Source organism: Equus przewalskii, chromosome 21 (genome assembly GCF_037783145.1).
Source record: "Equus przewalskii isolate Varuska chromosome 21, EquPr2, whole genome shotgun sequence".
Classification (NCBI taxonomy): Eukaryota; Metazoa; Chordata; class Mammalia; order Perissodactyla; family Equidae; genus Equus; species Equus przewalskii.
Window position 1 is genome coordinate 31,858,327 of NC_091851.1, and position 25,828 is coordinate 31,884,154.

The window sequence follows — 25,828 nt, forward strand, 5'->3', positions numbered from 1 at the left end:
GAACCACTGTATTACAGGTACAAAAACTACCAAAATACAACTGGGATAAAGGTTGAGACTTTGAAGAGGGAAGAGAAAGGCAAGTGGAAAAAATTTTCTAAGCGTTCCCCATCTGTCCTTGGTCCTGATGCCCACTAGCTGGAACTTCAGATTGGCGTCTTTTACCAGTTCCACCTCCTTCCCAAGTTCCCTCCCAAGGTTTTCCCACTGAACCAAGTCAACTTCCTGAACTGAAAGATGACACCATACCTCATCTGCCTGCAGTCTACGTGCTCATGCAAGAGGCCACCTTTTTAGGTTCCAAGAAATTATGCATTCATTATGGAGGAAATTAACACCTCAAAGCAAACTATAATTAGGAATTCTTCAATTCAGTTTATGCTTTTTCAATTAGGCACTCTATAATTTTAATCATGGGAGCATTAACATGTTTCTGTAATTTATATACCTGTGGTATAATTAAGCCTGGGAAACACATTACTCTAAACCTGAATGGAAGTGATTGTTTCCCTTCACACTTGCAGTATTACAGGTCCCTGATGGAGAGATGGTGCCAGTTTCAAAGGCGCCGTTTGTGAGTTGCAGAGGCCAATGAGAGAACTCCTGGCTTTGGAAATGTGAAGGCTGTTGTAGACCATGTGATCCTTTGAACATCTGGCTCATGTGTAGACATCTGCATCCCAAAGCTTCAACTCCTATTGTGACTTTCCAAACATTTCACCATTGGAAACTGCTTTGGACAACTATTCTTGGAAACTAATTTCAATTAAGCCGGAACGGGGTGTCCTGGCAGGGGAGACGTTATCAGAGAGCCGTGGGAAGCAGATGGCTTTGAATTGAAGAAATTGAACAATACACTGAAACTTAGCCTGGATTGAGACCAAACTCCATTTTTTACATTGATTCTTTTTCCCACTTTCTCCAATTCTGCTCCTCTCTCATAATTTCAGCTCTGCCTTTTAGCTACAAAGCAGGGCCTGAATCCTATGTGCAAGGTAGCTCTCCTGGGATTCAGAGCAGTTCTGCAAATTCAAGGAATTCAGTGGTGCACTGAAAGTTTTTGTGCTTATTCAGACTGAACCTCTGAACTTTCTGAAGGTTAAAAACCTTCATTTCTTTCCTCTTCTTCCTGCTGTCCCCACAATAGCAAATTCAGATTTGCTGACTGCAATAAAAGGAAAAAGAACATAATCAAAACTGGCCCAGGGGGACACTGCATACAGATTCCAACCCAGCTGAGTGACGTGCCCATATTGCCGCAGCATTTTGGCACTCAATATATTTTGTCTGATCTAAGAAAATATGGAACTTTTTATAGAGCGAAAGTTGGAAATGGATTTGCTTCTCCCAGGCTGCTCCAGCCTTCCACAAAAGAATACAGATTTGTTCAGATCCTGATGCTCAGTCTCACCAAACATCCATCTTCCATCTAAGTACCACGATCTGCATAGAAGTGATATATGCAGATCATAGCATGAATTATTTGAGACACCAGTCATTGTCATCATCATAAGAAAACAGGGTGTGTTTTTAGCCCCCATTGTGGACAGGGATAGAGAAATAAACTGGCAGAGATCCTAGTTCAATTCTTAAGAGCTAAAACTGATTATCATTATGTGGGAACACATGCCGAAAGAGATGCAAGAGTTCCAAAAGCTGTGAAACCAACAGGGGTAACTCCACAGTAAAAGGCAAACAATTGCTTCCCCATATCATGAGAACGAATAAATATCATAGAAGAAAATGCTTGATTCCCTGTACAGGCTCCTGTCTCCATATCTGAGGCCACCTTTAAGCTAAACCAGTCTACTCATGTTGTGGTTCAAGACCAGCAGGATCATCACCAATGGGAGCTTGTTCAAAATGCATTTTCCCAGGCCCCATCCCATAATCTCTGGAGATGGCCAAGGATCTACACGTTTACTAGCTCTCCAGGTGATTCTGATATTCAGCAAAGTTTGAGACCTACGTTTAAGCCATTTCCCAGACTTCATCCCCAGGGAGGATGATGCAGTGGAATTTGGGAAGTCCAGCTCAGTAGGTCAGGGTGTCAGCAACAAGTCAGCTCAGTCATAGGACCCACGGCGGCTTTTGAGACTTACATTTTATGCCTGTGTCTAAGCCCCCATTGTATTTTTCATTCTCATAACAGAATTCCTGGCCTTTACCTATGGCTTCAAATGCTTACATTAATAGCCTCTTTGAAATCATACATGGCCTTGACTCCTTTTTACTAGCCCTCCTAGGGTCTACAGCAATGCTGTAAAATAGAATTTTCTGTGCTGATGGAAATGCTATTCAATATGGTAGCCGCAAGCCACATGTGGCTACTGAGTACTTGAAATATAGATAGTGCAACTAATGAACTGAAGTTTTAATTTAATTTAATTCTAATTAATTTAAATTCAAATAGCCTCATGTAGCTATGGCTACAGTACTGGACAGTGTAGGTCTAAAGTCTTGCCCTTGAATCCTTCTTGTGTCATTGGGGCTGTTACCCCCTGCCCTGGCCATGAGTACTTTCTTTATATGTTGATAATCTTTAAAAATTGCTTACTGAACCTACACCCAAGTGGAAATGCACTACATAAACAGTAAACCCCAAGCAGCTGTAGCCAGGTGAGAAAAGGATGGGTTGCATTGTGAAAGAAGGTTAGCACACATTTCTCCTGCCTAGTGGTGGAGACTCTAACCTTTAAGTTGTTCTTTCCCTAACAAAAAGCCAGGGCTTTCAGAATCACCTCTCTCACTGCTGTAGAGAGGAGGCAACTCTCTGAGCAGCTGCAGGCAGCTGGAGCAAGCATTGTGAAGAATACTTTTTGGATGAAAGCAAACCTCCTTGGATTCTAACATGACGCAAATCCATGCACTAGCTCAGAAGGACATCAATAGATCAAGCTACAGAAATGCACTTGATGGAGGCCAGCTTGAAGTCCGACCTTTGGGTGGTTGCAGACAGAAAGACTGAGAGCCGTCAGTTATCAGCTGTGCAAGATCTGGGACAAAGCAGGGATGCAAATGGTCATGGGGCCCAGAACAGTGTGAGAAGTAGAAGTCAGCAGAAAAAAAGTTGGGGAAAAAGTGAGACCCAGGAGAAGGCATCTTGCAGAATCACCGTCGTTCTTGCAAAGAGTGTCATCAGTTCCCCAGGGTGGGAGGATTAGCATTATAAGAACTACATCTATTTAGCTCTTGCATCCATAGCCTGGACTCTGTTCCTTGAAATACTTGGCTTAAATGACCTTCACCTTGTATCCATTACCATCCATCCACCATCACTGCCAACCTTCTCTCACCTGGAGCCATATAGTAGTGTTCCTGAATCCCACAGTAGGGTTCCATAACCGAAACCTTACCTTAGATCCTCTTACTCTCTAATTATCATTTCCTGTCTTTTCAGCCTCTCCCAGTTTGCATCCTCTGCACAGATTCTTCAACAGCATTGAGGTAGCCTGGCCCTCAACATCTGCCATCAAGGTTTTTTGTTTTGTCTTGTTTTGTTTTGTTTTGTTTTGTTTTGTTTTTATCAAGCCTGGATCGTATGGTCCATTTTCAAGCACTTTTGTTGATATCATCTTCCTTTTCTCATGATCCTGGATCAAGTTATGTATCTTTCTTCTTTCCTGCTATAAGAGCTGCTTAGAGCTCTTAGAGAAAATTAAATCACAAAACGTCAACATCGCCTTTCTTTCAAAACTACTCTTCCTTTGGCTTTCATGTTTTAGCTCTGCCCTGGTTTTTTTTCTACCTCTTTGTCCAGTCCTTCTCCATCTATGGTTCCTTGAGAGAGTTTCCTAGAGCTCTGTCTTGCTATCTCTTCTCGTATGCACTCTCCCTGGATCAGGTCATCCACTCCTCCCATGCTTTAAATACCACCTGGATGTTAATGATCCCCAAATCCGAAACCCCTGCTCTGATGCCTCTGCAGCACTCCAGTCTTCTGGAATTTAAATAGTCGCTATGGTGGGAGGTGAACATGACAACCACATTCTCCTTTCCTCCAGTAACAGTCTCTGTCTCCATCTCTCCAGATGGCAGACAGTCCAAAATAGAACACTCTTTCGTTCTTCATGTTCCTTCCGGCAACTGCTCCTGCTCCATTTAAAATATTCTTCCTGAAACACCTGTTTTTCCTCTTTGGTTTGAGCCTAAGGAATATAATTCAGAATTCTTCAACACCAGAGCCAATTCTTGGTAAGCTGTGTTGTTCAAGGGGGCTAATAAAAGACCTGCGATGCAGTTAGGATGAGCTGAAGTGAATGCTGTGCAGTGGCATTTATCCCATTATTACTTATTTCTGGTGGCTTCTTCTCATATCTGGGTCCTCCTCTCTCCCAATCTGGTGTGATGAAATCCCAGCATGCTGTTAGACTTGGCAACAAGTGGTATTATTTGCAGAAGGAAATCTCGCAGTTTACATGGGAGTGCCTCTTACCCATCTCCCCACAATGAAGTGAGACACATAGCACTTCTCATCTTGAGGCCCCAGCAAAGGTAGCCCGGAGAGCTGAGGGACTGTGCAAAACAAATGATGTTTAGAGAAAGAGCATCCAAATGTCAATGCGGCTTCTCATCTCTCTCAATGTGGACAGGGACTCAGGAACCCCTCAGGCTGCCCCATGTTAATAAATCCTCTAAATTTTAATTTCCTCTTCCTAATTAGACATCATCATATGCTGATATCTGAGAATCTGATGGTAATGATGCCAGTTTTGCTCACTGCAGTCCCACAGACCAGCAAAACCCTTCTGTGATTATTTCATGTGCTCCCACTCTGGGATTGACGATTATTAAAGGAATCCTGGAGGAAATTTGGCAATTGTTTCCTTTTTTTCCCAGTAAAGTTTCTTCTTTTTAGAAAGTGGACTGGATCTCCAATTTGTACTGTAGCTAATCACTGTGTTTTTCAGAATCTATAGACTTAACTAGCTGCACCTGTCAAATGCAAAGGGATCAGGGATTCTCATCTGGGAATGAAGAGAACTTGCAATGATCTTAGAAGCCATTCTCCATGTGACACTGTCTACCAGTATGCTGTCTGTCAAACTCCTGGCCCTCCAAGCCAGAGCTGGACCTGCTGTGCACTATGCCCTAAGCATCCTAGGAAAGCAGCCCACAACCTAACTAACCCTGGAGGAGGTCCCTCAGAGGTCCCCAGCACGTGCCTGGACCACATATCAGGTCCCACCCTATCCTTGTGCAGTTGGTTCCCAGGCCACGTTCATCACCTCTGGCCTCTCATGGGTAATGAGTCCTCATGGACTCTTCCCTCCCTCAATGTTCTTTGGCTCAGAGCATGGCACCACTGTTCCTCCCACTAACCAAGCCAGAAACCTGCTAGTCACCCTGGACAATGTCTTTTCCTTGACACGCACCACCTCACCCTAGAGAAGTCACCACCAAAGTCTGTCCATTTTACTTCCTTAAAGTTTTATCTCCATTACCACAACTATTCTAACTTGGGTCACCTTAACGTCTCATCTGGGAAACTACAACTGTCTCCCGACTGGACTCTCTGAATCATTCTTATCCTCTCTGTTCTGTTCTCCACACTGACGCCAGAAGGGCCTTTTCTAAAAAGTAAGATGGAACATATCGTTTATGTGCTTAAACCTCTTTTCTTGTTGACTCTTCACTGCTTACTATAAAGTTCCTTACTGTGGTGCTAACAAAGCCCGCATTATCCGGCCCTTTCACGCCCAATCTCATCATATGCCACTCTCGCTTGAATTATCTCCCCACTGCTGTCCTACTGGCCTCCTTTTGTTTCTCTGACACTATCTCCTGATTCCCCAGTCTAGGTCTGATCCCCCCTTTTTTGATATTTACTCTATTTCTTGTTTTATTGAGACAACATTGGTTTATAACATTATCTAGATTTCATGTGTACATTATAATTTGACATCTGTATATGCTACAGTGTGCTCACCACAAAAGTGTAGTTCCATTTACCACCATTTAATTGACCCCCTTTACCCATTTTGCCCTCCCTCTACCCCCCTTCCTCTCTGATAACTGCCAATTTGTTGTCTGCTTCTATGAGCTTGTTTTTTATATTCCACCTCTGAGTGAAATCATATGGTATTTGTCTTTTTCTGACTTATTTCACCTAGCATAATACCCTTAAGGGCCATCTGTGTTGTGCGAATGGCAAGATTTCATGTTTTTTTTATGACTGGGTAGTATTCCATTGTGTGTATATATACATATCATATCTTCTTTATCCATTCATCCCTCAATGGGCACTTAGCTTGTTTCCAAGTCTTGGGTATTGTAAATAATGATGTAATGAACATAGGGGTGCATATATCTTTCTGAATTAGTGCTTTTGTCTTTGGATCAACACTCAGGAGTGGGATAGCTGAATAATATGGTAATTCCATTCTTAATTTTTTGAGGAACCTTCATACTCTTTTCCATAGTGGCTGCACCAGTTTACATTCCCACTAGCAGTGTATGAGGGTTCCTTTTCTCCACATCCTCTCCAACACTTGTTGTTTCTTGTCTTTTTGATAATAGCCATTCTAACAAGTGTGAGATGAGATCTCCTCGTGGTTTTGATTGGCATTTCCCTAATAACTAGTGATGATGAACATCTTTTCATGTGCCTGTTGGCCATCTCTATGTCTTTTTTGGAAAAATGTCTACTTAGATCCTCTGCCCATTTTTTAATCAGCTTGTTTGTTTTTTTGTTGTTTGATCCCCCTCTTATAGGAAAGAGTGAGACATAGAAGGAAGAAAAACCAATAAAGTGTGTATTATTGAGCTAGCTGCCTTTGTGTGCAACCAGGACTCAATCCAATGGAGATGTATGAGGAACCGTGTAGCTTGTGCCTCAAAATGGTCCATCCAAAAAACAGGAGGCGGGGCATGGATGCCTGGACTCCCATCCCCTGTTGGCTAAGGGTTGTCCCTGCAGCATTAAATCCTTTGTGTTTCTCAGCTGTATCTTCCTACTCAGACTAAACAAGATCCATGAAGCTTTGGAGAAGGTATTAAGGTGAAAAAGCGGAAAAAAAAGGATGGGTGCTGATACTGGAGGTGGGATGCTATAACAGCACATGGAACTGTCCAGCCCAGCCACAGCTGAAGTCAGAGATGGAATGGTGAGGTGACATGGACCCAATAAGAAACTGCTACAAATGATAACAGTCTGTCATTAGTGTCTGTAGCACTGTTTGTACAGAGCTAACTCTGCCATTAGGATGTCAGCTGCATGTGGGCCTGTTTTGCTCATTTCTGCATCCCCAGAACTCAGCGCAGGGTCTGGCACATGGTTGTTGGCTCAAATTCAAATTAGATATTTACAGAATTAACTAGTTAACGAATTGACAAACAAATGGATGAGTGACAGATAAATCTGACTCATTTCCTAGGATCTGGTCTCAACTCTCTTGCTTGGTTTTGACTCCATGTACTCACTCTGGTCCCCAGTATTTATAAGGTCTCAGGTAAGGAAGCTCACGTGGGTCCTCATGCCCCTCCCTAAGGGTGCTGTGGATCTGCTTTGCTTTGATTTCACAACATAAAGTGGCATCTCTTCCAACTTGAGGGCACTGCTTTTTAGCCCTTGGTTTGCTGGCCCTTCAGCAGTTGAGACACCCTAGCTCTGTCTGTTTTGATTTGGTGTTTCTGAAATGTGCTCAAATATGAAGATCCACTTTTAAGGTAATATTGTTTTGAGGATTTTGTGACATCCTTGGAGATAACTACACGTTCTCTGACATATCACATGCTTGCCAGAACCTTGTATGCAATAGATCTTCCATGGTGTTAAAGGAGATCCAGCAAACAGGCATCAGCTTACAGCAGGGCTTGGAGAATAATCCATTCCATGGCTACTAGGGCAGGGAGCCACTCTTCATCTCAACAGCTTGGCCAACCCAAGGAGCAAGCTGAACAACTACCAATTCCACTTTAGCTTATTTGACCTTCAAAAAAATCTATGACATGGGTATTCCCATTTTACCAACAAGCAACTTGAATATCAGAGAAATTAAATAACTGGCACAAGGCCACCCAGTGAGCCAACTGAATAAGGTTGGATCTGACTCTAGGAGCCTATGCTGTTCCAATGTATCCAACTGGGAAGTCAGCTGTGGAGTAAGAACATAAGAGACCTCATTTCTGAGTCAGGAGCTGCCTCTGGGACACCGTCTCTGCCCCCAAGGAGCTCAGAGGCTGGTAGAGATTGAAAATGTAAGTCCCTGACAGAGGAGTGCCCAAGGCAGTGTGGGAACCCAAGGAGGAGCTGATGCATTCTGCTGCAGGATGGGAAGTGGTCCTGGATGGGGAAGATTTGAACTGGATGTTGGAGAGGTGGAGAATGCCATGCTTGGCAGGGAGAATGCCATAGGCAGGGGCTCGACTGCTTAGAGAACAAAAAGTTGGGTATCTGCCTGCCAAATGTTCCCCACACCCTTGAGGACGAAGTCCAAACCCAGAGTGAAGACCTTCTTTGCTTGGCCCCTGCCTGCTTCTTTGCCTCTCTCCTTGTCTCTCTGCCCCAGCACACAGTGCTTCCCCAAACACACACTGTGCATGTTCTCTGCCTAGGCTGCTGCAGATGCTGCTTCCTCGTGGGCCACACTCTTCCCTTCTTCACTAAACAAACTCCCCCTCATCTGATCAGTCTCAGATCAGGCAACACTGCCTCCGGGAAGCCCTCCCGACACCTGAGCCCATCAGGCTGATGATGGATGCCTCTGCACTCTCATGGAAACTTCCGACCGAGTACACAGGCTCATTGACATTTTTCCTTTTGCTGATCGTCTTCCTATAGGCCTGCATCATCCAAAGTGGTAGCCACTAGCCATACGTGACTCTTTAAATTCAAATTAATTTTTAAAAATTAAATAAAAAATTCATTTTCTCAGTAGCCCTGGTAGTATTTCAAGTGTTCAATAGCCACATGTGGTTAGTGATGACTGTACAGGACAGCACAGGTGCAGGACATTCCCATCAGCACAGGAAGTTCTACTGAACAGTGCTCTCATAAACTAGGAGGCAGCTGAAGGCAGGGCTGTGAAGAGCATCTGTACAGACCCAGTACCCGGCGTCTACCGGGTGTGAAAAACAGGCTTGCTACTTACTTACTTACTTATTTATGGTTTTCTTGAGTACCTATTAAATGCCAGACACTGTCTCAGGGAAGGGAGATCCATTAGTGTCTAGCCTCCCGATTTCCTGGAGCTCAGAGTCTAGTGAGGGGGACACAAGAAACAAAATCAAAGAAAACATACCAGCAAATGCAAGACACAATTAAAAGCTCAGGAAAGACTGATGAAGGAAACACCCTGGGCACTGTTGAGTAAAACCTGGTAAGGCGGCAGAGGGAAAGGAAATGAAACCAGAAACAGAGGTTAAGGCCCAGATTCCCATGGGCCTTGAATTCCATGCTGAGAAGATTGAACTTAATGCAGGAGAAAGCCAGTGACCCATTTGAGAATTTTAAGCAGGAAAGCTAACTTGATCCAATTTGTGCTTCTGAAGGACCACTCCAGCAGCTCAGTCGGGGGTGGACTGAAGGAAGAGAAACTTACGACAGACAAACCAGCAAGGCCACCCCGGCAGGTGGAGAGAGTGGGAATGAAGAGTCCAGAAGGGGAGGAGAAAGAGCTAATCCCAAAGCTGATTCTGGAGTTGAGTGGACACGTCCCAGTGACTGCCTGGGTGGGAAGGGGAGAGCAGGGGAAGGAAGGACATCTCCAAGGAAGCCAGCTGGGAGCTGGAGGAGGACCTGCCACGGAATCGGGGGCTCTGCCCCCAGCCTCACCGCAGGGACTGCATTATGGGAGATTAATTCACGGCCAAGTTACATTCTGATGAAGGTTACCACAGATACATCAGCGTGACAGGTGGGGTGTGGGGGAAGGAGGTTCGGCGTGTTCGAGTCAGAGCCGAATATTAGATTCCAGTCACTATTTGATTGATCTTTTAAGCAATTCTGGGATTCTGTCACTTAAAACCCAATAAATCTTTGAAGGCCTGAGGATAGCAATGCAAAAGCAATAAATCTCCATTGTGGAGCATTAGAAAAATAGGCCAAGCTGCCGCGGTGGTTTGGCTGGAGGGATGAGCGTGTAGGAGACCCACATGACAATCCTCCCTTCCTCGCCTCTTCACCTCCCTGCGTGCTCGGTTCTATCAGACAGAGTCAGACCCTTGGGGCTTCAAAGGGGCAGCAAGTGGCAGAACAGGGGCTGGAGTTTGGTTCAGTGAGGGCCAGAGTGCTGCTGGCAGAAGGAGGAGGAACAGCTTGCCTGGCCGGGGCCTGCAGCCGAGGCTCAGATATGAGTCTGTTTGAGAATCGGCAGCTCACTCAGAGAGAGATATGCTGAGCTTCATAAGTTACAGGGTGGGCCACCACAACCCAGAGTTGGAGGTCCCCTGAGAAGCCATCCTGCCTACCTCTCATTCCCTAGTTGATGGAGGTTCATTCCACAGAATCCTCATTCAAAGGTCACCCAGTCACCACTTGACATCCCAGGCATGGGAGAGCAATGAACCCAGAGACAGGAGGTTCAGTTCATGTACTGGCTCTAGGTGTAATGAGCCTGTGACCTTGGGCCAATCATTTAACATTCTAGACTTCAGCTTCCTCCTCTGAGATGGAGATGGCATTTCCCACTCAGCTTCCTCATCGAGTAAGGGATGACCAGATGAGACAATGGAATTACATCAACTATCAACTATGAAATACAATTCCAGGCATCCTTGACCCAATGTATCTAGTGGGCTCTTTGTGTCCTGTGGTCGAAGAGCACCTTCATTGTTTTCTCAGTGCTCCTGCTTCCCCAACCTGTAAGACTGGTCCAGTTGCCTGGGTTACACTCATCTCTCCAGCCAGTCTACTCCTTCTCGCAACCAATACACTGTCTCTACTGGTTTCGTATGATCTTGGTTTACTGGTTGCATTATTTTGTCTGCTTACTTGCTTAATGTACCACCTCCCTCCCCATTCACATGCACACATACTGGATGAGAAACCTCAAGAGGACAGGTGTGTGTCTACCTTATTTTCTGCTATATCCTCACTGCTTAGTTCAATTCCTAGGACATAGCAAGTACTCAATAAATATTTGTTGAATGACCTAATGGTCAACTGCTTCCCATATGGGCACCCTAGTGCCCAGAGCTCAAGGTGAGAAAGGGTTAAGGCAACTGAAATCTATTCTGATATTGTCACTGCTGTCATCGCAGTTGTCCTGAAAGTCTTACTGGCTAGCATTGGTTATTCTCTTCCCCTTCTTGGCAAATGCCCAAGCAACAGTCTGAAAATAATTCCAGAAACTGAGTGTATATCCACCCTCCGTGATCCAGAAGCTTGGGAAGAAAAGCAGCCAAACATTTCCAGACACCAAGCATTGCCCCTTTGAGCAGTGACATTTATTTTAATTTTTTTCTATGGAAATGTCACCAAAATATATCACGCACAATTTTCTCCTAGGGAGGTGGTGTGATATAGTGAAATGAGTGTTGGCTTAGGGTCAGCTAAAGAGGGTTTAAATTCTGCCTGCACGACTTGCTGGTTTCATGGCCTGGGTCAACTCACTTAGCTTCTGTTTATCTCAGTTTTCACATCTGTAAAATGGGCAGACTATTATTGAAATGCTGTGAGGGTACACAGAGGCTTGTGTACAGTGATGGGCACAAGCAAGTAAGGCACACGCTGCTCATTAAATGGAAGCCAGCAGCCTCTTTTAACTTGAAGACATGGAATCTAAGGCTGCATTTTTTGGGTGAACTATGAGCAGCTAATGAACAGCCATGGCTGTGAGGGGCTGCGGGGGCTGCAGCATATAGACGTCTTTGCTTCTTGAGTCCCTGTGTCGGTTTTGCAGAGTTGTTCTATTTTTTGCTTCCTGCCAGCTGTCATTTCTCACTGCTCCAGGGGCATTTCCAGTCCCACCTCCTAATTTACTGCAGTCTTAGGATGCGCAAGCTTATTAAATGGATGTGCAAACTAGGAGTACATGGGCTCCGAGGGAAAGTGTAAGGGGTTTCTTTGGGAACTGGAAAAGCTTCTCTAAGAACATGGGTATGGGCTGCTCAGAGGCCCCATTGGCTGGTCTCTGGAGTCAGGAAGCCCTGGGTACAAGTCCTGGCTTATCATTTACAGGCTCCGTGATCGAATTTGAGTTTCCTCATTTCTATCGGGAAGATAATAATACTACTCATAGGTGAGTCAAGGTTAAATTCTTGGAACATAGCAGTTGTCCAATAAAATATGGTGATAATAACTCCCATCTGTGTCCAGCTGACTTCAATGACTTTTCAGAGGTTCAGACATATAGTCTGATTCATCTTGAGGATGTGTCCCTGATCCTCTGTACAAAAATTAACTTTATCCTGACACTGGGAAGGACCCAAATTGCTTATCTCTCAGTACAACTAAAAAAAATTCTGAATCTTTGTGCTGAGAAGAAGTTAGGGGCTCCTAAAGAAAAAAACACAGCACTTCCCCATGGAGGGAGGGTCTCAAACAGCTTTGGAAATGTGAATAGGAAGCAATCAGGCAACATTGTCACTCTATAGCAGGGGTAGACTTTGAACAGAACTTCCTAAGTCCCACAGAAAAGAAGCAAAACTAAAGAAGGAACTAGCTCTCTGACAGCCTGCCTTGCTTTGGGCACCTCTAGATTTTATCCAGCCTCTGTGAAATAGCTATCATCTACACTTTCCAGATAAGGAAAACTGAGGTTCAGAGAGATTAAGTATCTTATCCAAGGTCACACAGCTGTGTTGGAGCAGGATTTGAATCCAGGTTCGCTGGCATCAAACTCAGATCCTTTCCATTGCCCTGCACAGCATCCAGAAGACTGTGGGGAGCTGGACTGAATCCACACCCACCAGGAAGCCACACAGTGGGTGCCAGCTGATCAGGTCCCCCTGCTGATAGCTTTGTAGGCTCGCAGCAATGAAAGGAGATGCCTGGATCAACTATATAAAGGTCATGGGCTTTGGGTCAGCTCTGGCCTAGGCTCCTGGGTTAGCTGCTAACTAGCGCAATGTTGGGCATGCTGCTTCTCTTTTCTGGGCCATACTTTTGACATCTGGGAAGCTAAGATTTTGAAACATGACCAATGCTGCCATAGGAAAGAGGTGAGAGCTGTAGAGGGGAGTAAGGCATGGGTGGCCAAAATGGAACATGTGATCTGGCACCTGGAGGACCTGCATTCAAACTCAGCTTTCCTTCTTACTGTCTGTGTACCCCTGGGCATCGCTGAGCCTCAGTTTCCTCATCTGAAAACGAAGATAATAACATCTCAGGGTATAGACAGAATTAAATGACAACATTGCATGAGAATTACAGAAAGAAAAGCAATAACTCAATAACTATTTGAGGTAAAGGCCACTATCTGCTTTGGCTCATCCCAGGTAGGAACGTCCTGGAACAACCTATGTGTAGAATATAAGGAAACATTCTTAGTTCAGGTGCCCCACAAACACTACACACACCTGTTGCAAGGCCTGAAGACTCGCCTGACTGAGGACAGAACGTTGATCAAAGTCTAACCAACAGATGGGAACTTCCAAATTGTTGGCAGTTGATTCTATCTGCTTCACTGCCTATAATTTCTGGGTGGAGCTGGAGCCAGGTTGGAAGACAGATAACTAGACCATCTCAATAGCCTCCTTCCTGTCTGGGCTCACAGGATCATAAAAGTCACACTGCATGTGGCTATCTAGTGGCTCCCCATGGCCCCCCAAACAAGCCTGAGCTTCTCGCCCCACCACTCCTGCCTTGACCTTCATGCCAAAGCAGACTTAACCACTCCTGGTTGCTCCCCATGACAGCAGGCTGCTTCTCTCCTCCACGCCTTTGCTCAGGCTGGACCCTCTTACCACTTTGGCAAAATTGTGTGCGACATTTAAGATACAGCTCAGTGTCACCTCCTCTGGGAATTCTCTCTCCTCTGAGCTCTCATAATGACCTATGCATTTCTCCATAGGCGTGCACTGTATTGTAACTATGCTTTTGTGTTTCTGTCTCCCCAGCCAGAGTTGGAGTTTCTTTAGAACATGACTTATTCACAGCTAGTTGACTACTGTATTCCAAGCAGTTAAACATTGCCTGGCACAGTGTGAGTGCTTAAAAAATGTTTGTTGAATGAATGAATAGATGAATCATTTTTACTTCCTGTGCCCCACTCCATTCCTGACATAAGATACTCAATGTACGCTTGTTGAACTGAACTGAGCCCATTTGAAAGCTGTTCCACTCAACTCTCTGCTTGGTTTCAAGGAACTTTAGTCCCTCAAGCTCTGGGCAAAGCCAGCAGTCAACATATGAGCTGCTGTCCTTGTGCAAGGCACAGCTTGTTAAAAAGAGACGCCCACCTTCCTGATCGCCATGAGCCCATGGACTGCACTGGGTCAGCTTAGCTACTGAGACGATTTCACTGCTTCGGCCTTAAGGATGCTCCTGAACTCCAGTAGTCTCTTGTGAAAATCAGCAGTGTGACTTTGACTGCAAGTACCCCTGTGGGACTCTAGCACTCCAAGGCCCTAAACTGGACCAGCCCAGAGGTCCTGTCCCATTCCTAATTTCTGAGCAGGTTGTTTTTAGAATTCAGCAAGTCTGTCCATCTGGCTGTTAATGGCAGTCAGACATGGAAGGGTGACTGAGTTTCCAGGCCTCCAATTCTACTAAATACGTTTATCATAGGTGTGTTCTAGAAAGTTCTCTCACAGCCCTCCTCAGGTCCCCATCAGCATGTTCCCTCTGAACTAGTCCTAATACCCCATTGTGGGGAGAAAGGCTCCTGGGTCAGTGGCCCCCTCTGAACTGGCCTTGGGGCTGCTGACCCTCTTCTTCCAGGAAGCCCTGCTCCTGGCCAGTCTTGTCTTTGGGCATCGCTAGTGAGATGATTCAACTGGAGGTGTGCATGGTGCAGAGAAGGAAAACCACAAACTCCAGGTTCAGAACCCTCCTCACCTGACAGGGGCTCCCCGTGACTGAGCCGGCTTCAGCATCACCGTGATGGTCGTGTCCGTTTCATTCAGTGGGGTGTCTGTGTCATATTCAGGCATCGACGGAGCTGGGCAGAGAACAGAGAGAGGAGGAAGCTCAGCATAGGTCCCAAACCCAGCTCACCACCTCCCCTTGATGCAATCGCTAAAGACACTCAGGATGACCCGAAGGAGGACGTTTAGGAAAGGGTTAGATGAGAGTCACAGAGCATCCTAGCTTCCAGTAAAGGAGGCCCTGACTTCCAACCAGCCTGTAGTTTCCTTCAAGGTCCAGAAGAGGCCGGGGCATGTTGGCAATGATGCAGCCAGTAACCCTCATGAATCAAAAAGGTCCACAGCGAACAAACAGATAAACGCCGGAAATATAAGTACTTACCAAAGACTCAACCTTATTAAACACATTTAAAATGCAAATTACAGCAGTGATGAACTAGTTCCTCTTATCTTTTTCTGTTTTTTCATGAGACCCTCCCTCACTCATCCCCAACGATAGGAGGGTGACTAAATTTAATCCCTTGGGAAGGTAATTTAGACATTTGTATTAAGAGCTATTAAAACCCACGTCCCTTTTAATTCAGTATTTCAATTTCTGGAATTTAACCCTAAAGTTATAATACAAATCAACAAATGAAACTTTATTCTCGAACATGCTTATTGAAGCGTTATTTTATAAAACCATGGGAGCACCAAATATATCCAACCACAGGGGAACGCTTAATTAAATTATGTCCATCCACTTGACAGAACATTATAACGAAAGCAATGCAGCGACATGGAAAATTCTATGGCATAAGGATAAGTGAAAACGTTAAGCCACAAAACCACCCTGGGTCTGTATCTGTGCAAAATGTGTCTGCATGCAGCCCAGAATCGCATAGGTATTCTGAAAAAGCGTAAATTGTAAAAAAAGTTCTGAGAGAATTCTTCTTTGATGCTGTCTAATGGTGGAGGGAGTCCTACTGGTGATGACAGGTGAAATCTCGGACCTCCATGACTCTGTGATAGTCATTCATTCAGTCATCAGACATTTTATGAGAACCTAAGCTGTGTCCTGCACTGCCAAAAGGAATGTTTCTGAAAATAAATCACATTTTTATAAGCCAATTGGTATGAAAAAAAATTGTACTATTTAATGTAACTATGTGGTAAGTCATTGGTGAATCACTCAGTGTTCCCTCAGGTCTAACTTGATTAATGTATTTTTGACACTTTAGGAAGTTCGTGGGTTAGGTTTTCTTCATGAGACCACAGCAGTGACACATGAGGGATTGCATCATCCTAATTGCTCCAAAACCACACGGTGACAGCTGGCTCTGCCCTTTTTCAGTCCCAGGAAAATTAGGAATGGGAAAACAAACAAAACAACTCCTGTCTCCCTTTTCCTTTTCTAAGAGAGATACCTGAGATTTTGGTGGCGATCCTAGTGGTGACGGGGGGCCCAAAGCCCTTTGCTGTGCTGGCCTTGATGGTGAAGGAGTAGGTGGTCCCTGGGTACAGACCCACAAAGAGGTGGTGTGTTTCATTCCGGAGTTTGAACACCTTCCCCCTCTGGCTGGAGAGGTCGGCACTCGGGTCCAGGGAGCCAACAGCCTTGTAGTTGATCTGCACAACAAGCCAGCAAACAGACAAATAAATTCCTCACTCGGGAAGCTGGACGGAGCTCACCTGGAGGAACAGCAGGGGAGAAGAGCGGAAGGCCTGAGAGCTTGATCAGCAAGTTCTGCTCTTACTGTCCACCTTACAGACTATGCCAGCCTCCGAACACTCCACTGCTGATGCTCTGGAGCATTGCTGTCCAATAGGAATAGAATGCGTGCCACATACATGCTTTTTAATTTTCTAGCGGTCATACTAAAAGGAAAAAATGTAAAAAGAGAAAAAATTAATTTTATTACTATATCTTGTTGAACCCAATGCATGCAAAATACTACCATTTCAATGTGGAAGCAACATAAAAAAGTGAGATACTTTCTATCCCATTATTCATAGTAAATCTTAGAAATCTAGTAAGTATTTTGACGTTACAGCACATCTCAATTCAGACAAGCCACATTTCAAAAGGGCAGTAGCCTCGTGTGGCTAGCGGCCACCATGTTGGACAGTGCAGCTATAGAGCAATCTCTAAGTGTAGCATCCCGATAAAAGTCATTTGGAAGCTTGTTAAAAAATGTCACGGTCCCCGATTCCACATGGACAGCATTTGCTGTCTGGTGTTTTATCATGCATTATCTTGTTTGTCTTCCTCCCAAAACCTTGGGGGCATCAGCATAGTTATTCTCACTTTAATGATGGAGAAACCAAGGCTCAACCAGAAGCAGCTTGCATTGAATCAGCACTTTCCAAACTCTCTGTGGTGAAGGCTCAGGTTTGTGTTTTCCAATTCACTGCAGGCCCATAATAATCCAAAGACCACATCACATGTGACTCATCATGTGAGTTTGGCAATAACCACACTGGTGTATACCCTGTACAAGGAGAGGCATCCACATCACCCACTTGGCTGTCACAGCCATGTCAAGGCACTCTGAGAATTTCTAAGTGCTCATTCTCAATTTCTGCACTTATCCTCCTGTGAGAGTAGCTAAATAGTTGACGTCCCAACACTGGCCTCCATGGCTCATACTTTGGGTACCACATTTCTAAATTACTCAGTTGGTAAAGTGGCACACACAGGCTTTTTTGTTCATTTGCCCTATCTAGTTTGTTCTATTAAAAATATTTTGTAAGAGTATAATATACATATAGAAAGCTAGACAGCTCAATGAATTTTTACCAGCTGGACACAGCCACATAACCAGCACCCCATCAAGAGACAGAACGTTACCAGACCTAAGAGTTTCCCATCATGAACCCTTCCACGCCTTACCCCTCTCCCCCAGCAAGGATACCCTCTATCCTGACTTCTAACAGCATCAGTGAGTTTCTCCTGGTTTTGAACTTTATATAAATGGAATGGTATGGGGTCAACTCTTTAGCATCTGGCTTCTTTCCCTCAACCTTATGTTTGTGAGATTCATGTGGGCTGTCACTGTAGCTGTAGATCATGCATTTTCAGGGTTATTCAGGATTCTATCCCTGAGACAGGGCTGAATTCTGGTCTGTTGGACTCTCAAACCCGTGCTTTTTTTTCTATACCACATGGCCCAGCCTGGAGACACATTTCATTAGTTGAAGAAGAGATTCATTCATTCACTTATTTTTTCCTCCACAAATGTTTCCCGCATACTCCTGGATTCTAGGACCTGCACTGTGTGCTGCTGGGGACCCCCAAACAAATACAAGCTAGGCCCTGTCCTCAAGTGTCTTCTCTTCTAGAATGAGGTAAGCAGGGGCCAGCCCAGTGGTGTAGTGGTTAAGCTTGTGTGCTCCGCTTTTGTGGCCAGGGGTTCATGGGTTCAGATCCCAGGCATGGACCTATATACTGCTCATCAAGCCATGCTGTGGTGGTGTCCCACATACAAAATAGAGGAAGATTGGCACAGATGTTAGCACAGGGCCAATCTTCCTCAAGCAAAAAAATATATATATATAGAATGAGGTAAGTCAACCACACAGGCACCTTATAGCACTTTGTCTTCTGTCAAGAATGTCTCATGCTTGACAGGAAGGAAAACCCAGGTAGAACAGGGAACATACCAAATTTGCTTCAAAAATAAGCACTTTGCTGTTTCTGGCAAGGGCACCAAACGTTTTGGGGAAGAGGTAACTTCTCTCTCCCGCATTAAGCAGTGCAGCTGTTGACACCACAGGTCGAGGACAGACTTCGTCTGGAGCAGAGTGAGCCCAGGAGGAGAAACTCATGGAGCTGAAGGATTGGGGTATTTTGCAAGCAGAGCCTGGGCAGGGGTACCCATCCCGCAGGTTCCTGGTGGGCCTGGCCACGCCATTCCCTCTGGTCACCCCCGCCCACTCCAGCCTTCTCAGAGGCAAGCCTTCAAACATCCACATGCCTTTCTGTGCTGGAGGGCTTTTTCCCGTGGGTGCTCACAGGAAGTGCTGGGGAATTGACACCCCCAGCAACTGGACTCGTGGGAGCTAATGCAGACATTCCCAGGCTCCTTTCACATGATACCCCTGCAGCATCCTGGGGATTTCCCTGAGGGATTCCGCTCCACTTGCCTCCAAAGGTAGCCGCCTGGAAAACACACCCATCACCAGCTGCCTTCCTTTCTCCTCCCCACTCCCTAGTGTTTCCTAAACTTCTTAAGAATCTGCTGGAATTCGCATCCCTGTCTCAGGATGTGCTTCTGAGAAACGTTGAACTAGACAAAGAGCTCAGGAAGGTATCTCAGGGGAGAACTGAACTGATACCTGAAGATGATACACAGTTGGAACAGAGGAATAGAGCATTCTAGGTTCCAGGTAGAGGCAACCGCCTGCACAAAGGCTGGGAGAACTGAGGAGAGTCCAGTGTGGCTGGGCAGTGGTGAGGGGCAGCTGAGCTTTCAGGGCTCAGCTGGATTCAAGTTTTCCCCAGCTGCAGAAGGAGGGAGGTGGTCAGAGATGTTTCCCTGTGGCAGCCAACCCCAGTCCACGAGCGAAGATGTGCTCATGCATCCTTTTGAAATTCCGCCCCAGTCCCCCTGTCTGGGCTGGTGGCAACCACACTGATATACAGACACTGGGAGGTAAAACTCATGCCTTATTTACTAGCCAATTCCTTTTCTGCACTCCAAATTCAACCCAAAAGCCACTCAATTTCCACCGAGCTGTCAATATAAAATACCGCGCTGCCTGCTCACCTCACCTTTCCCGGTATTACAGGATCCTCACTTACTTGTAATGAAACACTATGAATAAATCAATGTATGTTAATACAGCATGTCTTCAATTTTTTATGAAGAGCTTCACCAAATCTAATTCCCACTGCTTTGTCAGAAACAGTCTTTGAAAAATTTAACTTGCAAGTTTTACGAAGTTAGTGGGGGATCGGGCTGGGGAGGGAAAGAAGGAAGGTGAGAAAAATGGAATGGGATGGAGCTGTGGCTGTAAAATGCATAATGCAATGTGATCTTGGTTTAGAGGTGGAGAAAGAGGAAGATGTGTTAGGATAGCAAACGTAACATGAAGAGTTAGCGGGGGAAGGGGTGTGGAGCCAGGCATCAGCTCCAGGCTCCAAGGACTGGCTTCTGGCTGCATTAAAAAGCTTGGGGCCACCGTGGTCTCTTCTGGTGGCTGTCAATGGGACCCCCAGCCAAAAGCCAGAGTGAGCACTTTATAGTGAGAATTGAATCATGCCACCCCTTAGAATCAAAAGGGCAATGGCTTCCCATAGCTCTTGGGATTAAGACACATTCGTATCCTGTGGTCTTCATCAGCTCGCAGCTCACTGCATGAGCTGACCTCTCCTGCCCTCCCTCTTGCTTTCTAGGCATTATTTCAGTGTCTAAAAAGAGCCGTGCTCCCTTTTGCCACAGGGCCTTTGCATCAGCTATTGTCAGCTCAGAACTTTTCTTTCTTTCTCATGCCTTCCCTTCACCTCCTCATCCTTGAATCTCATTTAAAATGACACTTTCCACGAGCACCTTCTCTAACTCCCATGTCCTCCTATTTTATGTTCCCAGAATCACATCTATCTCCTTTGAACCACCAATTTGACATTTAACCATGCAACTATTTCACTAATGAGTCCCTTTTCTACAATCCCAGGGATCAAAAAGGTAAAGCCTCAAAGCCAAATTTGGCCCATCACCTGTTTTTGTAAATCACACTTTATTGGAACACAGCCACACCATTCATTTATATATTGTCTGTGGCTGCTGACATACCACAATGGCAGAATTAAGTAGTTGCGACAGACACCCTATGGCTCACGCAGCTTAAAATGTTTACTCTCTGGCCCTTTATAGAAAAAGTTTGCTGATCCTTGCACTAGATTTTAAGCTCTAGAAGGGCAAGAATCTTATCTGGTTTTTGTTCAACATTTCTTCCCCTTGCATGTATAAATGAATGATCAAACTAGCTGTGTGGCTTGAGCAATTTGCTTAACCTCTCTGAACGTTGGGTTCTTCAAGGGCTAAATAGTAATTTTAATGTTAGTTTCTGTTTTGATTTATGTTGCAGAGTGATCCCCAGCTCCTTTACTTCTGGAAGGTAGCCCCTTTGCTCAGGAGTAAGGCTCCAGGGAGTCCATGGGTGACTTTAGGCTTTGCATCAAGGCTCCAGCTACAACGGACCAAGGGACACCTTGGGAAGAACAGGCAGTCCTTCCACCCTGGGCTGAAGAGTAGAGGACAATAACTTCCCTTAAAGAGCCCCATCAGGAAGGACTTGTTTGTTTCTTGAACATGCTTAGATTGAGCCATGCTGTGCTCCAGACACTGGGCCAGGTATAAGGTAAGACCCAGTGGTTCCTTTTCAGATAGAGCAGCTGACAAGGTTCTGGTCCCGAAGATGAGATGATGCATGGGAGTCAAGTAGATGATGCATGAGATCAAGTAGGGATGAGGGACATAGCTTGACTCACAACCAGGTGGTCAGAGATGCCTTCACAACAAAAAAAACCATTCTGGAGCACTCACTATGTGCCAGGCACTGTGAGGGGGACCTCACATAAAAATCATCTCATTTAATCCTCAAAAAATGGTATGGGTTCTTTACGGTTATTCCCATTTCTCAGCTGAGGAAACTAAGGCCGAGAGAAGTCACACAAGTCAAAGACCAGGTGAGGGCAGCTATACGTGCAATCCGGCAGAGTGCTGGAAGGACAGATGGGACCCACAGCTCCTGAAGTGTCCTCTGCTGCCTCAACATCACCAGAGTCTCATCTCTTGGCTGGTGCATGGGTGTGGGCACCATGATGTGGCAAGAACTTAGATAAGTCTATTTGAATACACAGAGATGCCCTGGAAGGACCAGGGGGCTGTTCAAAGAGCTCGCTCCCAGACAGATGACCCCAAATTGAGGAAACACATAACAGCATCAGCTGTCAGTCATGATAATATAAACTGGGTCAAGATCTGCCCACCCACAGCTTGATGCTCCAGAAGCATCCGCATCTTCTATAGCTTAGCAGCTACTATACCCATGGTGTCTTCATTCTAAATCCTTTGCAAGGGGGAGCCAGCACTCTGAGTGACACATCCCATCTCCTCCTGACTCTCTCCACATGGTTTCCAGCCCATACTCTGGGGGTCTCATCGTAGTAGAGTCTTAACAAGTCTCTAGGTAAAATAGACCGACACGGTCAATTCAATGAATACAGGGTTAAATTCATTTGTTTTCATTTAACTTAAAACAACTGGTTAAAAGATTTTCTCCTTTATTTTTTACCCACTGTAGAAGAGTTTCCAGGCATGATCTTTGCCATCATGGTGACCTCAGAGGCAAACGTACAAAAAGAGACCAGTTTCAGGTAATCTCTTCTTGGTAGAAGTGTACTGTTGACTCTTTGGTTTCCTGACAATTTAAAAATAAAATGGGAATGCACAGATGGCTGCAATGCACATGCCAGTGACTTTTTGGCCATGGGGCCCTTGTTTTCCCTAGAGAGCCGAGGACTATGGTAACAGCAGAAAAATGATTATGATCAACACACACACTGCTACTCCTGGTGTTTCTAACACTGCTGAGCCAGCGAGAGTGCAAGGACTTGCCGCTTTTGTGCACAGACAGCTATGGCTTTTGCTTCTATTGAGATGAAATGATTCTCTCAATCAACAAATGCTCACTAAGAACCCACTCATGCTGGACTCTGTTCTGGGCTCTGGAGAAACCTCAGTGAAGAAGACCCAGTTCCTGACTTTGGGGACCAACAGAGGCACTGATGGACACTGCAGGGAACCAAGTCCTTCAAGAACACAGTTTGGGGAGTAATGGTTCTCCCAGAGTGAGGAAAGCCTCCTTGAGAAGCTTCCAGGGTGTTGGGCTGGACCGATGGTCCTCAGGCCAGGCTCCAGAGCATAGAACACCCTGCGGACCTTTTAAAAAGTACCATTGCCCTTACCCCACCTCAGACTAACTGAATCAAATGCTCTGGATGCAAAGGCCTGGGTGTCGGTACATTTTTAAAGTTCCCCAGAAGATTCGATTGGGCAGCCAGGGCTGAGATGCTGGAGCTGGGCCCTAAAGGGTGAAGAGTATGATTAAGCAGAAGAACTGTGAAATCACATGCCAAGGAAAGGTGTCCTAAAATGGTGTGCTAGAAAGAATCGGAAACTTACCATTGGAACACCACAATGATAATGGCTGTAGGCAAGATTTATTGATGAATGCTAAAGTTGGTCGGTGAAACCAAGGAGAAACAGCATATTTGCATAGCTTTTTCTCCTCCAAAGTTTCCTAGCTATTGTGGTTTCACCTTAAGACCACAAATTCTGTGACACTCCTCCTCCCCAGGAGGTAGAGCCTACTTCTTCCCTCCTTGAGTGTGGGCTGGACCGAGTGACTCACTTTAAATGAACCCAGTATGGAAAGGGGAAAAGACAGCTTTAAAGTGAAGAGACCTGGTGTGATCAAGGTCAACAGTGCCAATGATGAGTCAAGTTGAGATCAAGAGCCCCCTGGTATGATGTAATGAGAAGGGTACATACCTTTTCCCCCAGAATCTCAGTCCATTAATGAGAAAACATTAATGAGAAAACAAACCCAGACTGAGTACTGGGCAGCACTCTTAAAACATATCAAGGTCAGAAAGAGAAGAAAAGACTGAGATGCTGTAACAGTCTTTTAGGATGAGAATAAGGAGACATGACACCCAACTGCTACAGGGGAACCTAGAGAGAGAAAAGGCCACCTGCAGAAAAACTTAGAAAACCCGAAAAAAAAGTCTGGAGTTCAGTCAACAGTAAAGCACAGATGTGAATCTTCAGTTTTCATAAATATGTCACGGCCATGTAAGATGTTAACATTTGGGGAAGTTGTGTGAAGGGTATAGAACTCTCTGTACTATTTTTGCAACTTTTCTGTCAATTTAGAATTATTTCAAACTAAAATGTTAAAGCAACAACAACAAAAAGGGCATGCTGGGTTCTGGCACCTGTGAGGTCTATGGCTGCAGAATAGAATCCACAACAAATATGCGTTGAGTTCTTGACTTGGCCGTGTGCTAAGCACTGAGGAGACTTCAGAAACTTATGGTCCAGTCAGGGAAACAGGTGCGACCACAGGAACGGGTGGTAAACACACATTAAGATTACTGCTCTGAAGGAAGGGAAAGTGGATCTTGGGAGCATGTGACAGAGAAGGCTTCTGGGCCCAGGCAATCTTCCCCATCGAGTGTGAGGTGTTAACCCAGTGCAGGAGGTGGGAGGGATAGCTAGGAGACAGAGGAGAGTGAAGGAAGTGGAGACCGGAGAGATGCTCTTGGGCAGCACAACTACTGGCCTATGTAGTATTTTTGTGCGAATTCAAAAAAGGCATCTCTCTAGGCAGATGCCGTCCCCCCTCAGTCCTAGGCCCCTGTACCTCAGTGAGCTGAGGGTGCCTTTGTGAGAAGAAAACGATGTCTTTCTTAATGCCTAGTCATATTCCTCTGGACAGATACAGCAGAGTGCTTAGTGGATTTCAGCCCCTTGGTGGCGTGCCTTGAGCAGTGCACAAACTATGCAGCCATCCATGACAGCCCTGCTTTGAGTTCAGGTCATGGAAGCCTTTAGGGGAATACTAGAGTGGTTAGATTTTATCTGCAGGGTCATATAGAGGCATTAAGGGGGAGGACAGGCTATTGAGAGAGATCAGAGTCATACCTGTATTTAAGAGCAGTGCTACCAAAATTGTAATCCATAGACAAGACAGCATCAGGACCACCTAGGGGTGTGTTAGAGATGTAGATTCCTGGGCCCATCCTAGACCTACTGATCAAAGTGTCTGGGGTTAGGGTCCAGGAATTTGTGTTTTAACAAGTTCTCTAGGTGATTCTCATGCATGCTAAAGCTGGAGAAGCACATTTCCTGGCAAGGGGCTAGAGGATTGAACTGACTGGAGGAACAGGGCCCCTTTGGAGGGTCTGGCTCTCATCCAGATGACAGGTGACAAAGAAGGCCTGGTCTACATGGGAAGCTAAGGGAATGAAGAGAAAGAAGTGAATTTGAGAGCTGTTGAGTCCTGGCTGGTGAAGGATGAGGCCCCCAGAAATGTAGGAATAAGACAGAGCCTACACATGGCACCAGGCCTGAAGGGGGATGAGTCTTTACAGGCTGGAAACTACTGAGGAAGATTTGTGAATGTCCACCAGCCTGCTCCTTCAGATGCTGCTGGCATTCAGGAATAAGAAGAGTCAGGAGGGAAGACCAAGATTTTAGCCTTGCAGAACCTGTGTCAAAACTCAGATCCACCACTAACACGAGCTGAGTGACGAGGATCTATTTTGTAACCTCACCAGTCAAAGCTCTACTAACAACCGGATGGAGCAGCAAGATCCTAGGCAGGACCCTCCAGGCTTCTCTGGTTCCCAAAGCCGAACTCTGGGGTCAGGGGCCCAAACTGTGGGTTTGGTTTGCTGGGCCAGGGCCTGCCTCCACTGCCTCTTTCCCCCACGCTGCCAGCACAGGGAACGATGCCCATAGTTGCCGGACATGACAGTCCCAGTGCCGCCCTACAGGCAGCTTGTTCTAGTCTTGTGTGGACTCCCAAGTCACGGATCAAAGAGGCATTGCGGAAGGGAGGTCAGCTTGTTGGCCCAACACAGCTTTTACTGATTTCCAATCAATACCCTGTTCTCTAACTTGAGCTGGTTTCCTGGTGGCTCTGGGATCAAACAGTAGGAAGAAGCAAGCTCAGAATCCAGCTGGTACAGGGTCATTAGGATTCACCATGCAGCAACCAAAACTGCAAGGTTGGCCAGTAGGTGATAATAACAAGAATGAACATTTATCGAGTGTCCAGCACGCATGCCCCACTCTCTTCCCTACAT

At 45.6% G+C, this 25,828-nt stretch overlaps 1 protein-coding gene across 17 annotated transcripts in view; it reads right to left on the minus strand.

Annotated features, from left to right (window-relative positions):
* PTPRT (protein tyrosine phosphatase receptor type T) overlaps positions 1 to 25,828 on the minus strand; it is a 1,018,757-nt gene that overhangs the window by 247,041 nt on the left and 745,888 nt on the right. For all 17 annotated transcript variants that reach the window (XM_070589264.1, XM_070589262.1, XM_070589256.1 and 14 more), the window contains 2 exons: positions 16,377 to 16,578; positions 14,942 to 15,044 (listed from right to left, as the gene is read on the minus strand). In XM_070589264.1, coding sequence (XP_070445365.1) covers positions 14,942 to 15,044; positions 16,377 to 16,578 — 305 coding nt within the window. The remainder of the gene's footprint in view (positions 1 to 14,941; positions 15,045 to 16,376; positions 16,579 to 25,828) is intronic.